The sequence below is a fragment of the Colletotrichum jinshuiense genome, chromosome 4 (genome assembly GCF_051148585.1).
Source record: "Colletotrichum jinshuiense chromosome 4, complete sequence".
Lineage (NCBI taxonomy): Eukaryota > Fungi > Ascomycota > Sordariomycetes > Glomerellales > Glomerellaceae > Colletotrichum > Colletotrichum jinshuiense.
The window spans coordinates 4,587,958-4,603,908 of NC_139311.1; the positions used below are offsets into that span (position 1 = coordinate 4,587,958).

The following is a 15,951-nucleotide window of genomic DNA, read 5'->3' on the forward strand; positions in this document are numbered from 1 at the left end:
CTCATTCCTCATAGAGCCAGATTACGGTGCGGCGTCCTAGTTAAACGAACCCACGGTGGTCCTTCTGCAGAATTTTGTGAAACGGCGATATCGAATTTTGTTATAATCCAAATAGAGTATGCTTGCCAGGACTCGCAGTAACACATTCCCTGCCCCTTCCTCGTCACCATATGTCGTATCTGTCCACAAATCGCTGCTCGTATTTTGAAAATTTTCGATGGAAAATCTTTACAGCATGTTCTTCCTATCATATGTTTGCATCACAGTAGCTAGAGGTCATGAAGCCGGTATTTTGGCGGTGCTGGCAGTCGCATCGGCCCCCAATCGAGTTGTTCTGGTGCCTCGGTGATGGCTGACTGGGATCATTCATGTTGTGCTCCGCAACAATCGTCAGTTTTAAGAGATAAAAAACAAAGCCAAACCACGGGACATGCTTGGAATAACGTCTGTCTATATAAATTGTCGGCTGTGGACTTTCAAGTTCGCCTTTGGTTCAGATCCAGTTGTGTTACTTTTTACGACTTTTAGCCTCGTTCATCATGGCGCCAACACAATGCCTCACGAAAGCCTGCAACGCCTCGCTCGAATTCCAATGCCATATTTTCGACGATTAGTGAACTGAATTATTAAAATGGCTCGCCTTGATTTGTACTTGTGGTCAGTGTGAACGGTCGCGCCTCCTGCGTGTTCCTGTGCCGGATTCCGCGCAGCCCCGCGGCTTGCAAATGACACATGCTATGAATGACCCTTTGCAGCTGCTATGACTCTGCAAACGGAATCAACCAACTGTCGTCTCATTAAGGAAATACCAAGGGCCATGCCTCCAACACCTGATACTGGCACCTGACGCACCTGGTGAGGCCTCGAATCCTCCAACCTATTCGCAGTCGACCTATCAGCTTAGTGCACCATATGTGTATCGGATCTTTCCCTGTAAGGCTGCCAAATATGCAGTAGCGGCACATTTGTGGCCAGGGCTTCTCAGCTATTTAACCTCCTCATATTGATCATGATTGTTTGCCACGCCAGGAGTTCCATCACCACGTCACTCGCTCGTTTTCATCGTGCGGGATTCATGCTACATTTACGAAAATTTCCAACGACATTAGAAAATGAGGCTGCTGCACACAGGCACACAACAACTGCACACGTTCCCATTCCCGCCACCCGTGTCATACGCCATCCTCTCTCACACTTGGTCGTCACCGAGTGATGATGAATGGACTCGATACAACATCGCCAACACCGATACCACTACTGGCACCTTGACGCTGCACGGAATTATCGACAGGGCCTGCCACCTCGCGCAGGCAGAGCAGATTGAGTTCGTCTGGATTGATGCTGCATGCATCGTCAAGTCCTCGAGTGCAGACATTTCCGAGTCAATCAACTTACTTCCCAAATACTTCAAGGCAGCAGCTGTCTGTTTCGCATTTCTATCAGACTTGCCATGCGGCGAACGAATGCCCTGCCAGGACACATGGACGCGATGTCAGTTCTGGAACAGGGCATGGACACTCCAGGAACTGATCCTCCCGTCCAAGATCCAGTTCTACGACGCCCAGTGGCACCCAAGGGGCGAACGCAACTCAAATACACTCTCCTCACTCATATCTCACATCACTGGTATTGACGAAGATGTCTTGACCCATCGAAAAACCTTGTGCGAGACTTCAGTGGCACGGAAGATGTCATGGGCGGCATGTAAAGAAGTATCGAAGCCTGAGGATATCGCCTATGCTCTTCTTGGGATATTCGATTTATGCATGCCCATAGTTTACGGAGAGGGTAAGGAACGGGCTTTCCGGCGTCTTCAGGAAGAGATTATCAAATCCAACAACGACATGACCTTGTTCGCCTGGACATGTACAGAAGATGAAGATTGCCGAGGCATTTTCGCAAATGACCCCGAGAACTTTCTTGAATTCGGTCGACTGGAAGCTGCCCGTATGCCCTTCAACTTTGATGGGCTTGCGGCCTTAACCAACCGGGGTGTTCTATTTCAAGGACAGATCTCCGTGGTCGAGGATGATGTCTTTCTCGACTTTGGGCCACTTACTGGGGAGAAGCATGAACAGAAGCACTATGGAATTTTGGTGCGAAGACAGCCTGGTGGGACCTATACACGGGACAAACATAGCAAAATCATGGTATCATCCGCAATGGAGAAAACCACTGTCGATCAGATTCTGGTTTCCAGACGGTTTACCGATGAACCTAAAGAAGCAATTACCCGGGCCGGCACCCTCTTCTCTCACCAGGAAGATTCTCGCGCTGCTTCCCGCAAAAGTTTTTCACTTCCGATTTCACTCAAGTCGCCACCCGAGCCCTTAAGCGATCAACATTCTGGCCAGCAGGCGGTTTCAGACTCGACACCAACAGGTTCGACCCCCAACTCATCTCAACAATATCTTAAAGAAGATCCCGACTGGGTAAACATTCTTGAGAATCCATTTGAAGTCCTGCCGTCGGATGACTCGGACGATGACTATATGTATCAGTCAATGGAAATGTCACAGGCAACAGACACTGGCTGGGGGGTAGCAGGCTCTGTCATGTCCGAACCAACCACGGTGGCATCTCCCCCTCAGATTGAGAACGAAGATGAATACCACAGCTTCCATTCTTCGCATCTTGGTAACGATAGTGTCGAGGCTTTGCCTGCCGCTGTCGGAAACAACTACAAAGACAACACAAAACATAAAGACGAAAACTTGAACATAAGAACACGTCTATCCAGGGCTGTCCTTGATCGATTCTTCGCCTCGCAGGAAGTATCAAACCGGTTGGTCGAAAAGCGTCGGCGGTGGGCCAATACATCTTTGGGGAAACCCCGTAAAGCAGGAAGGGGTCGCAGCTATCGAAACCTCACAAGACTTGAACACCCCGAATTCTCTTGCCCATTCTTCAAAAAGGATCCCGAAAAGTATATGGGATGTCTTACGAATCATGAGCTGGCAGATATGGAAGACATCAGGGAGCACATCTGGCTAAAGCATCGTCTACCCATACATTGCCCGAATTGCAAGGACTCCTTTGATTCCGCCGCCGACCGTGACCGACACATCGTCAAGCGCACTTGCGAGTTCCAAGACATCTTTCCGTATGAGGGTATTTCCGAGGATCAGAATGAGCTCATCTCATACACTGAGGGAAGTCTAAGCGATAGGAAGCAATGGTTCCAGGTCTGGGACATCGTCTTCCCTGATTTGCTGCACCCGGACTCTCCTCATCTGCGAAGAGGGTTGGGATTAAAAGTAGCCAACTTTCGGGCATTTTGGAAAAGGAGCGACCAGTCTCTACTGGACGACTGCCTGAAAGAGTGCTTTCACGTTAGCGTCTTCCCTTATGGGCAAGACGCTAAGGCCCTGTTGTCGGAGACCTTTTCCGAAGCCATCAAGCTTTTGGTAGAAGAATCAACACAGCAGGGCTTCTGATACGTTATACCGCGGATTTATTCTCTGAATATACGCGAGTAGATAGTGGTATTTGGTCGTGTTTTGGGTCTGAATGGAAGGTTGTGATAAAGACACGATGGATGTATCCGCTTGTGCTGAAAACTTGATTTTGAGTTGGTACACAAATAAATAGTACTTCTACCTTCAAATGATTGCCGTCAACACGAAACCTGCTCCCTAGACTCTCCTCCATCTTCTGCTAACGATGATAGAACACAAGTCAGAATATGTGAGGAGCAAAAAAGTAGGCATTCGAATTAAGGTAAGGGAAAGAACATCCTGTGGCCGTACTTCCTGAGCACCACACAAGTAATTTTCTGTTTTACAGCTGTGTAAAAACAGATTCCAACAAACATAACTCCTATATCTCTGTTATCAACACCTATGAAATCACCAGCACACTAAAAGAAATATCAGCTAGAGATAACAGTCTAAAGAACGCATAAGCAGAATCTAGTGCGCAGATCACTCATCACGACTGAAGTCTAGATCTTCAGGCCCCACCAAGTCATCGTCCCACGCCGCCGTTCCTTCTGTCGAAGGCATTGTCGACCAGCCCATGCTGAAGTAGTCTCCCATCGCCTGAATATCCTCTTCTGTCCTTTGTTCTTGGTTTCCTGCATCCATTGTTGATTGATATTGTGGTACGATCGTCTCTGAGATGTGACCAGTTCCTAGAAGGCCGTCCCCCAAAGCTATCGTGGTAGTATCTTGTTGAGTCTGTCCCCAGGTTGCCTCTATGGGAATATCGAAAATATTGCTCTGAGGAGGCTCATATAACAAGGACTCGGAGGAAATCGAGTACCACGTCTGTGGCGCCATAGGTTCGGCCCCCCAAAAAGCCGAGTTCACATCAGCCTCATTAGGGTTCGGTACACTGACCCTACTGAGCTCTCGAAGATACGATCCCACCCTAGTGGTGGCCTCTTCGGGGGCGTTCTCTTCCTGGCCACCTCGATTCCCGACACAAGATGCTATCATATTATTTGGGCTGCCTTCGTTAAGGCATATGGTAGGGCGGAAATTCGTTATCACCTGCGACCCATTCCTATCCCAGAGTTCGCGAACTGTCATAATAACCTCCTCCAGCTCACTTCCTAAGTAAGGAGAAAACGGCTTGATCTTTTCGGGAAACAGGATAGACCAAACAGTGAACCATTGCTCGCACTCGTCGCGGCCGCTGTTCGTTCTCGATGACAACTGTAGCTTCTGATCTTCAGATATACTATCTCTCTGCGCCTCTTCCTTTTCCTGAGAGAAATCATTCGGCTGACAGGTTTCGGCCTTCATGTGCTCCTCACACTTTTGGCAGTCCGGAAATATTTTAAAACATCGCGGACAGTGAAATGAATGTTTACGGAAGATGTGCTGCTTGACATCTTTCACCCTTTTCAGTTGAAAGTGTAGGCAGTTGAGGTGCTTGACACGGTCAAATTTGAAAAAGGGACAGGCAAACCTAGGACTCAGCCCCAACTCTTCGTCCGAATGATGGAGTGGTTTGGTTCTTTTCCGGACAGAGTGAGCCGCACCAGCGTTATGAATGTTGCCGCTACGCTTCCCCCTTTTCTCGACTCTCCCTCTGCCGCCTCCTGTGGAAGGTGATGCGGTTGATTTCGCTGGTCTGTCGTGGCTGCCTGTGTTGACGGTATGACCCTGCAAGGTCTTGAAGCAACCCTGCGATCCGACGTACCCAATATCTATGTTGAGTAGGTAGGCTCGGTCGGCCGGATTGTCATCGGACTGTTCAAATTTTATATTGTAGAATGGCTTGGTCGCGATGTTGAAATCTCCCGCTGAATTCCATTCAGTATTAGCGTAATGTTCGTGCGAATTGGCAGATGAAGAGACAGATTTGAAGCAAGGAGTATATGTAAAGTTGAGAAACAAAAATCGATATACCTCCTTCCCACTTCTTTCCGCCACTTTCTCCGAATACCTCCTTCAATGGATGAATCCGCGGTCTTTTCTCTGGATGAGAAATTTGAAGATGGCGTATGGTCTCCGCCATTAAAACATCATCGCCTTGGTCGTCCCAAGCACTCGGCGGTCTTGAGATGATCATGGGATCTTCTGACTTCGTTTGTAGGTTGTGGTTGTTTTGTTTACTTGTCAAAGGCACAATTACCGCGGCTTCAATTGTATCAGCACTTTGACTTATTACTGTCACTTTTTCAAGCTTACCTCTGGCTTTATGGCTATTGTTCTTTGTATGTCTAAAAGACCGGAGAAACGGCGATGAGAATAAGCGAGTCATCCACGCTCTCGGTACGCTTGCCGAACGACTAAACACTTCAGTCAGCAGTGGCCGACTTTGGCTCTCCTGAGATCGCCTTTGGGAATGTCGCCTCAGCAAAAGTGCCGTCGGTCCGAATTCCATCGTCCCTGTACTTTGGCTGAGGTCTGAGGTTGTAAGTACCCCAATTTTACATGATCCTTTTTACACGGATTTCTTTGCGTAGTATATTTCGGCGATAGCCTCAAGACAGATGAACAAATGTGGCCCTCTCAGAAGATGAAGGAAGCAGGTGGTAAAGAAAGTCGAACGGGGTAACACGATGTTGCCTACGACTCCTGGTCCGCAGCCCCCGAAAAAGATGGGATGGATGGTTGGTCATACACCGCCGCCTTATAGCTCCACACCACACCACCAGCGGTCTTGTCAGTGGGTGTAATGCGAAAGATACTTCCGAAAGGTAACTAGTTTGCAAGTCCATTGTTTTCAACGGGGCCTGAGACATCGACATGAAAGCCATCGCAGTGTTTCTGATTGCATAATACCAGTTGCATTGCATGTATTGGAAATTAAGTTGATTACTGGACACAAGCTTTGATCATGGACTATGACGACCAGCCCCCGGGATATCAAACAAACTGCGTAAGCCGGAAAGTAGTTAAGAAATTATTGTCTCTGTGAAGCCCGTTTCCAACTCTTGTCGTACTCTCCAATCGCATCGCGCATGGATGATTTCCTATCCCTGTTGCTTGCATTGGTGAGCATGCGATCTTGTATTGATGGTTGTTCCCCCATCCAGGATTTGAGGCGTGTAGTTCTTGTAGCTTGGGCATCCGCCCCGGATCTGCAGGGATATTAGACACAGTACCCGGTACCCTAGGAATGCATTGATGACGTTGTGACCTACACCGTGCCGCCCGTCCGACCGGTGCTTGATGAGTATTGGGTGGGCATTTTATCAACTTCTCCCTCCGGTTCGCTTTTCATCGAAATGCTTTGGCTAGATATCAAAGCTTGATGGGTTGTTTGCAGACCGTTCTGTATGCATTTCACTTATGAAGAGCCCATTCGTATTATATCAACTCTACACCGTCTCCCACGAACAAATTCGCCTTCAGTCGTCATTTGCTTCTTCCTTTCGCACGTCTTTCGACACGCCATTCGCAACATTGCGCGCTGAGCAAATTGATATCCTGAACGGTTTGCGATACATCGCCATCCCCTTTGGTGTGGGTTTTGTTGATAACTAGCAGCTTGCAGCAGCGTCAATTGGGGTTACAAGTCGCACGCCTGGGGGGCGTGCCGCTACTAATCTGCGCGCAAGCTTTACAACTTGAGGACGCGCAGTTGCGCGGCGCCAAGTTTTGTGTGAGGGGCGGGCGGCGCAAGCTCGCGCGCGCAACTGCGCGGAATGACGATGTCGGGCCTTGAAGGCCCGGTTGGCGAGAGCTGGCGGGGGGGGATCAGAGTCCAACCCACCTTGCGAACGAGAGTAAGGCGGCATGTACTTTCTAGACTCCAAATTCCTGCTGCCTGGCTATGGGAGGGGCAGTAGCGTTTGCATGGCGACACACCCGAGGGGCTGAGCAGCTGCTCGATACTCAGCGGTGGTTTGCAGGTTATCCAGATATGCGGGTAAAACCAGCTCTCGCGCCGACGCAAAAGCTCAAGTGCCCCCTTCCCCGTATATTATTGCTTAACTGATAACTTCGGTTCCTGGTCACTTGCGTTGGCAAACTGTTGTGTGTAAAATCCCCTCGAAAACGCCTACCAAAGGTGAAGCATAGAATCAGCCAGTTAAATGCTGGCTCTCGCCCGAGACAACTTCCCCTCACGGGGAAATGGAGAGCCTAGCAAGCCTCCTCATCAAGGATAGAAGGGAAATGGAAAAAGTAGCACGTCTAGTCGTTAGGCAAGATAAGGCAACCACTTTGGAGTCTGGGAGGCAAAAACGAGATGGTTCGCGGGGCATGCCTTTGATGTGTAAACGCTTGAGTGCATACGTTATCCTCCAGCCTGACGAGGAGGATAGCCCGACAGAAAACTAATGCTTGGGTCCTCCCATTTGTTCATCATGTCTCTTCACAAAGCCATTCAACAACTCGGCCTCTTTATGACACGGATAGAGCTCATTGTCGTCGGATCGCCTCATAAGTAATTGGCCTGGCTTCTGGTTGGCAGACGTTTTGCGGCGGCAGCCCCAAGACTGCCACCATGGCTGCAACCAACCGAAATCAACAATCGCTGCGACCAACGATGCCGTTCCTCGCTTCCAACGAACAATTCATTCCGGACGCCCAGTCAGCCCCCGAGGCTTGTTCCCATTTGCGACATTGCGAAGCCCCGGCGCGAAACGGCGAGAAGGAAAATGTCGCCGACAAGCCGGGAATGCTTTTTGTTGAAGACGGAGGGCTTGCCAGAGGACAGCTCGACTTGAGCGAGCCGCCCTCAAGTCCAGGGAGCCCTGACGCATCCCCTGACCCCGACGGGTTTACCTTGTCGCCGCAAATACAGCTTCCAGAGCAGTTGGGAGACTCGAGCGCTATTCAGCACATTTTCAAGGCCGAACTCGACGAGACTCATTTGAAATCGGCCTGGCACGAAATCTTGAAAACCATCGACGCGATCCATCAGCTATTTATTCTGTTGGTCTGGTTATACAACCTCGAACTGAGCAACCGTCTCGTCGTTTTGGTCCGGAGCACAGACCCGTGTATTATTCCCGCCCCCGTTGTCATCATCTTTAGTTACCAATATTCGTTCGTACACCGGCCGTCTTGGCTTTTGATTCTCTTGGGCAACCCAAAAGGCTGCCGTCGGCGTCGATGGATAGCTGCGTGCAACATTGTCTGGGTTGACACCACTTGGAGGAATTTTCACAACCCCATAGGTCATCCGCTTCTTCGACCGTTGAACACTGTGCGTCTTCGAGCCTTGATCACAACTCCGAACCTGCCACGCTGCAGCGATGATACACCGGCCGCCCACTGGTCCGAACCCCTATCACTCCCGATCCGAACCTGCGGTAACGGCTCCAACAAAAGACCAACCCCGATATCCGAGACGGCCGATAGTGCGAACACAAACAAAAAGAGGAGACCCGGACGGGGCAAAAACGCCGGCGACGACGAAGAGTCGCCCGAAAGAACCGGGCCCGGGCCTAGCGGGAAGCAGGCGAAAGGCAAGGAGACCAAATTAGGGGGGCAAAACTTTGCTTGTCACTTCTATAAGAGATGGCCAATCCGGCATATGGTCTGCTTGCACCACTCGCAACAGGCGCCGCGGTACGTGAAAACGCACCTGCTCAGGTCCCATCGCCAACCCATTCACTGCCCGACATGCTACGAATCATTTGAGGCCCGCGTTACTTACAACGCCCACATCATTGCGAGAGGCTGCGATCAGAATCCTGGGCCGTGCCCTTTCGCGGACGCCATGTCTGAAGATCAAGAGAGAGCGCTCGGTGATCTACCAGTTGGCGACAGCATAGCAAAGTGGTATGCCATGTGGGACATACTGTTTCCTGGTGTACCGCGGCCAAATTCTCCATTTGTGAACACTGATGACATTGAAGGTATCCTCCTAGCGGATGTTAGGGACGACAGGAGGTCCCGATTTTCCCAAGGCATAGATAGATTGCTACACAGCGGCACATTTGACAGACAGTCAGTCTTGAGGGTTTTTGAAGAGACCTTCTCCTCGACCCCGCCGTCTTCAGAAAGTCCGTCCAACATGACTCCTGGTACGAATCATCTGGAGCCTGCCCAGCCGATGCGGCCTTTCAACGGTCACAACGTCGGAGGAGGAGGTCCCCAAGAAGCACCCCGAATACGGCCGCGAGGCCCCCAAGCCATCGCTGTACCGCCGCCGCCGTCGCCGCCGCCGCCGCCGCCGCAGCAGCAGCAGCAGCAGTCGGTCCCTCCCGGCATGCAGGCGTTTTTGCATCATGGGCCACACCAGGATGCCTCTCGAAGGAGTCCTTATCCCCTGAGCAATATTACAACGGCTCGAGTCCCGCATCCCCCTGGGGCTGCCTCCGCACTAGATGGGCATCAACAAAGTGCGATAGGTATGCATGCAACCGCCATGCCACGAAGAGGGCATAATGGCAACGCCTATCCAGGTTCTTTAGGGTACTTCCCTAACGTTAATACTAATACCTTGCCCAACCCATACGTGCCCACCGCTCCAGCGGCACAGCATCCCAATTCCCACCACATATATCGCCAGCAACAGGGTTATGGTATTGGTTCGATGATAGAAATAGCAGAGCGGATTCCGCCTGGGCACCCGCGTAACATGTTTGGTCCCTGGGCAGCGCAACCCCCAGGCCATCGTATCCAGCCGCGGCCTCCAGCGACAAATAATGTACACCAGCACCAGCGGACACGCATGGTAGAACCGCCTATGATACCCGACGGCATCGCGAACAGAATGGGCCCAACGCCTCAATACCCCCAAGCTGCCCAATCCGACACCCAATCAACCCAGTCAGCTTCACAGGATGCTGGGCAAAGAGGTTCCGAATTCGGAAATCAAGACGCAGCCTCACATGACGAGTCAGCGGATTTTGCTGACATCGACTGGACCTCGTTTGTCCACGACAACGGTGAAGAAGACGACGAATCTAGTTATAATGGACATGGATGACACCGTCTTCGTCTTCTAGGGGTATCGGCATGCGCTCACTGGCGATCGTGCCTTTTATTATTATTTGCATGTCTTCTACCAAATACATTTTCTGGACATTTTTGAATTTTTGGAACGATTCGAATGATGACGATGGCGGATCAAAGCATGGCAGCGAGCATTTTGCATTCATTGCCTCGGAGTAGTCGGAGTAAATAGGTCTGGCGGTACCAAAAGTTTGTTGCAGGGGCGTAACCAGCCCGCTTGGAACCCCTAACATTGTAAGGAGGGTAGAGCACAAATATTTGTATATAGCTATTAACTACACGGTGAGGCGACTACATCGCGTCGCGCTTCGACACCACCATTACGTTTATTCCTCTTGGTTTTCATGCAGTAGCATCTGGCATTGACTCCAAGCCGAACTCGTCAACAACACACGCTGCCGTCCGCGTCTCATGGAGAAACTTGGGAACGGTGCATGATCGATTCAGCCGATGCGTGGTTCAACTGGCGACGCCCAGTAATCTTTGGAAGGTTCAATCCCGACCCTGGCTTTCAAGGTGTCGCTGCGTCCAGTGGAGTTTGCACTCCCTTTGCCCTGCATAGTCTATAAGCGTGAGTAACGGCGCTTTCCCCTCTGTGACTGCACAACGATAGCCCCTGTTGGCTGGGTGCTCTACATGCCCTAGCCCGATGAGACAGAGAGGGGATACAGAGAGGCCCAGCATATGCAAGTGTCGCAACCGTGATCCGATTCAGCAGCTGCATGAAGCCGAGAATCTACCCAGGTGGATATCGAGGCCTGTCACATCGGCAAATTAGGGCCTGGTCTCTCTCTCCTCTTCCTGGGACATCGTGGATCTGTCTTCCGCGATGCGGCCCCGCCCCCGCGAATTTATGTTTGCGTCAAGATAAGAACATATGGATTCCGGGTCAAAAGAGGCGAGTAGATGCGGATACTCCATGTGCGAGGCATTTTATCCGTCTCTCGAGCCCCTCTAACGATTGTCAGATGCAGGCCGCGCTGCCCAGCCTCTGGGAGAAAGCCCTCGAGACCCTGCCTGACGAGGACAAGAAACAGCTCAGGCCACAACGCGGCGAGACACGAGCTCGGCCCTCTGAGGTTGTCAGGGCCGTCGAAGAAAGGAAGAGGGACTGCGAGAAGAAGCAATGGGTGCTCTACACAAACGCCTCGGGCGAGAAGGTGCTTGTGCGAGACACCCTGAACCGGGTGTGTGACTGGCTCGACAAGTTCAAGCAGGTGGGAGATGCGGCGGTCCAGTTCGACCCCAGCGTTGCCGCGCTCCCCTGGATGGGCGTGAGGTTGCTTCTTCAAGTGAGTCGGGCGGAAGAGCCGATCCCCTCCATTCTGGCGTGATGGGTGCCTGTATCTCACATAAATCGCCATCAGACAGCTGTCAACGACTGCCAGACATTTGGCACGATGCTTGACGGTATCGAGACGGTGTCGGGCATCGTCACCAGGTACACGGAGCTCGAGGCCAAGGTTCTCATCCGGACCTCGAATCTCACGAGGCAGTTGTCTGTCGCCCTCGTGAAGCTCTACGGGTCCGCTTTGAGATTCTTGGCACACGCAAGCCGGTATTATGGGCAAAGCACTCTTAGTATGTCCGCACGTTGGCGCCATGCGATATCTGGGATTTCGAGTCGCTGACGCTGTCGACAGGACGAGTGCTCAAGAGCACCATCAACACCTCCAAACTGGCTGTCGACGAGCCAATCCTCCGCATCGAGAAGCAGGAAGACGAGGTGTACAAGCTCGTACGCCTGGTGCAGGCCGAAGTCACTGGCGTCAGACTAGACGACATCGTCAGGAGCATCAAGCAGAGCGTCGAGAGCTCCCATGCGTCGAGCGAGGAACGGCGCAAGCGCCTGTCCTCTTGGATCGGCGGCGTAGACACCAAGAACACGTACGAGACCGCCCTCCAGTACCATCACGAGGGAACCTGCGAGTGGGTGGTGGAGCTGCCCGAGTTCCGCGCCTGGCATTCGGGCAAAAGCCCCGGGTCGCGGCTCTTGTGGCTTCACGGCCCTGCGGGGTTCGGCAAGACGTTTCTGACGGCTTGGATCATTCGGTATCTCGAACAGCAAGGCCAATCCTCCCTGTCGTACTTTTTCTGCGTGGCAGACAACCAGCTCACGCGCGACCCGTACGCCATCCTCCGCTCCTGGCTCGCGCAGGTGCTCGACCAAGACGAGCGAGTCGCGTCGGTGATGGATGCCGTCTACAAAGCACGGAACAACGAGCAAACCCTGACGCAGCTCGGGTTGTGGGAGCTGTTCGTTGCTGTTGGCGAGGCTATCGAGGGATGCACTTTTGTCATCGACGGCTTCGACGAATGTACCGACATAGACACGGGAGCTCGTTATCATCGCAACGACCCCAGGGGCCTCTTCCTATGCGACCTGCTCAAAAGTTTGAAAAAGACCAAGTCACGCGTAATGGTTGTCAGCAGAGATGTTCCTGACATCAGGGAATACCTAGGAGAAGAATTCTCTGGTGAGACCCAGGAGATCGACAGGCGGGAGTACGGGATCACGGCCAAGGACACCACCGAGGACGTGCGCTCCTTCTCGGAGTTCGTCATCAATAAGAAGCTCTCGAGGAAGAAGATGACATTGCGGCAGGAGATCGCCAGCCAGGCGGCCGAGCGGAGCGAGGGCATGTTTCTGTGGATCAAGCTCCTGGAGCAGGAAATCTCGCCGGGCCAGAATGCCAAGCAGCTGAGCAGAACGGTCAACGAGATGCCTTCGGGCATCAGCGACGCATACTCCCGGGAGCTCGAGAAGATTGTCCGCATGCCGCCCGAAGAGAAGGAAAAGGCAGTCATGATTCTGCGATGGACCCTTTTCGCCGTCCGCCCTCTCCAGGTGAAACAGCTGGCGGAGGCGTTGGTCGTCTCGGACGAGCACCTCGACGAGTACCCGGAAGATGACCTGCCGGACCCGTGGTATGACGGCTTCGTGGACGAGGACTATGTGAAGGAAATGGTCCTGGGGCGGTGCGGATCCCTTCTTCAGCTGCGGGCGAGCTCGTCGGATACGCCCCTCGCCGACCATACGGTGCACTTCGTTCACTTTTCCGTCAAGGAGTACCTGTTCAACCTGTCCGCCACGTCCACCACCAACCAATGGGCAGCCGAACTCGGCCTGGCGGACGCGATGGTTGAGGAGGTCCGCCTCTCCAACATCTGCCTGCGCTACCTGACGCTGAGGATGTTCGAGGACATTCCTCAAGACACCCACATGTACCCGTTTCTGTCCTACGCCGCATGGGCGTGGTACTTTCACAGCTTCCACGAGAAGCCGGCGCCGTCGCAGGACATCATGCATCGAACACAGAGGGCGTTCGATCCGGCGACCTCGAGCTGGAAGGTGTGGACGCCACTCATGGAGGCCGAGCTGACGGAGTCGGATACGTACGACTGGAATTTCGGCGTCATGAGTGTTAGTGACACTGCGTCAGAAGGCGAACCTCCTTCAAAGACTAGGACGGCTTCGCAGGTCTCGGACCAGGCCATTCTGCAGGAAGTACCGACGCCCATCTATTTCGCTTCCCTCCTTGGTCTCATCGACGTGGTCAAATGGCTCGAGGACCAGGGCCTCGACTGCAACAGCCTAGGCGGCCGGTTCGGGTGCCCGCTGCAGGCGGCAGTCGCGCGAAACCACGAGGATTTGGTGAAGCATCTCTTGAACCGGCACGTCGACATCTGTCAGGCGGGAGGGGAGTTTGGGGCGCCCATAATCGCTGCTGCGGCCATGTCTACTCCGCAGATTGTCCGGATTCTGCTCGATGCCAGGGCTGACGTGGCGGTGACCGACGAGTCCGGGTGGACGGCGTTGCACCATGCAGCCAAACGGGGCAGCGCGGAGATCGTCCGGCAGCTACTTGACTACGGGGCCGACATCAACGTCGTCGCCAACTGCTGGACGGCAACGACCTTGGCGTGCTTTTACGAAAGGGCGGGAGTGCTCCTCGTCCTGGCCCAGCGAGGGGCAGAGATGATCGGCTACATGGGCGTCGGCGAGCTTGCTTTGAAAGTAGCCATTGTGAGAGAGGAGAACAGTCTTGTGGACTTGCTGCTTAGCATCGGGGTTTCAGTGAACGCAATCTTTCCAGACGGGACCATCGCGCTGAATCGCGCCGTTGGATCGCCGAGGATGGTGCGCAAGCTCCTGGAGAAGGGCGCGGACCCGAACATGGCGGACACGGAAGGGTGGACGCCTTTGGAGGTTGCCACGGCCTCCGGGAGCCTCGAGATCGTCAAAACTCTCATCGGCGCCGGCGCCAGAGTCTCGGGGTGCCCCGGCTCCAACGCATATGAGCATGTGAGCTCCCCGCTGCATATTGCCGTCGTCGACAACAACCTGGCGATAGCGATGCTGCTCTTCCAACACGGTGCAGATCTTGACCAGAAGACAACGGCCAATGCTACACCAATACTGGTCGCCATCACTACGAGGAACTTCGCCATGTTGGAATGGCTGCTGGAAATGGGGGCGTCGATGCAGTGTGTATGGGAGGACACCCAAGACTCCCTCTTCGATATTGCAGCCAGGGACATCGATCCCGACCCCGACATCTTGAGGCTCCTGGTGCGCCGCGGCTGCTTCCAGATCCAAACTCATAGCGGTGGCGCCCAGGCAAGGGGGTTAACGGCATCCCAGGCTCTCGATGACAACAGTCTCGTCATGCTGGTATACGATGGCGATATTCAAGGAGTTAGCGACGCCCTTGCTGCAGAAAGTGCTTCTCTGCCCGCTCATGTCCTCGGCGAAGCACTGCAGGTTGCCTCGGTTTTGGGACGCCTGTCTATCGTCGAGATGTTACTTCGACACCGCGCGGGAGTCAACTTCACAGATATGAACGGACGTACAGCGCTCCATCACGCAACCAAACACATCCACTCTGAGGTCGCAGATCTTCTGATCGAGCACGGGGCCAGCAGTTCCGTTGAGGACATTATCGGCTCCACACCGATCGACTTGGCCATTTTGCACGGGAAGTTGTCCGCCAGATTCATCCGGAGCAACATGGACAGCTTCACCGGCGATGTCAGTCGCGCGCAACCCCCCGCGGCCATGAGTCCGAACCAGGTTCCAAACCTAACCGTCATGGCTTTTCGGAAGGCCCTATCGGGCTCGTGGGCCGGGAACTACCAATACCTCTCGTGGAGAGAAAACGACGAGGAGCCGTTCTCAATCGACGTCCCGGCGGAGCCTCCTCTCGGCGCCCGGCCTTCCGCCTTCTTTCATGAGAATACAGACGTCGTCGGCTCGTTCCAGTTCTGCGGTTTTGTCGATCCGGCCGGCGTGGTTTGGTTCGTCAAGCTGTACGACAGCTTCGGATGGCTTTACCGCGGCCAGTTGGACGCGGACAAGGGCATCATTAGAGGGACCTGGGGCAGGAACACGAAGCTGTGGTGTGGGACTTTTCAGCTGCGGAAAAGCCGTGGATGTTAAACGTTCGCATAGATTGGTTCATAGATTCAATGCATGTATAGACGCAACCAGCACAACAGCGCGGCCGTTGACGTACAGAATTAATTCAAACAAAAATATGTCACGATGGGGGCATCCTCATCCTCTCTAATGCGCAGTGCCAAG

The 15,951-nt window shown here is 53.2% G+C and overlaps 4 protein-coding genes across 4 annotated transcripts; 3 read left to right on the top strand and 1 right to left on the bottom strand.

Annotated features, from left to right (window-relative positions):
• Positions 1 to 1,112: 1,112 nt before the first annotated feature.
• EsH8_IV_001139 (uncharacterized protein) lies at positions 1,113 to 3,437 on the top strand (the record flags this gene model as incomplete). The annotated part of the gene is made up of 1 exon (XM_083266029.1): positions 1,113 to 3,437. One exon carries the CDS (start codon positions 1,113 to 1,115, stop codon positions 3,435 to 3,437), a length of 2,325 nt encoding a protein of 774 aa, XP_083124924.1.
• Positions 3,438 to 3,923: 486 nt separating this feature from the next.
• On the bottom strand, positions 3,924 to 5,712 carry EsH8_IV_001140 (uncharacterized protein; the record flags this gene model as incomplete). Its single annotated transcript, XM_083266030.1, has 3 exons — positions 3,924 to 5,251; positions 5,358 to 5,588; positions 5,640 to 5,712. The coding sequence occupies 3 exons, from the start codon at positions 5,710 to 5,712 to the stop codon at positions 3,924 to 3,926; spliced, it is 1,632 nt and encodes a 543-aa protein (XP_083124925.1).
• A 2,193-nt stretch (positions 5,713 to 7,905) lies between these two features.
• EsH8_IV_001141 (uncharacterized protein) lies at positions 7,906 to 10,341 on the top strand (the record flags this gene model as incomplete). Its single annotated transcript, XM_083266031.1, has 1 exon — positions 7,906 to 10,341. The coding sequence occupies one exon, from the start codon at positions 7,906 to 7,908 to the stop codon at positions 10,339 to 10,341; it is 2,436 nt and encodes an 811-aa protein (XP_083124926.1).
• Positions 10,342 to 11,335: 994 nt separating this feature from the next.
• EsH8_IV_001142 (uncharacterized protein) lies at positions 11,336 to 15,807 on the top strand (the record flags this gene model as incomplete). Its single annotated transcript, XM_083266032.1, has 3 exons — positions 11,336 to 11,659; positions 11,735 to 11,948; positions 12,011 to 15,807. The coding sequence occupies 3 exons, from the start codon at positions 11,336 to 11,338 to the stop codon at positions 15,805 to 15,807; spliced, it is 4,335 nt and encodes a 1,444-aa protein (XP_083124927.1).
• Positions 15,808 to 15,951: the final 144 nt, after the last annotated feature.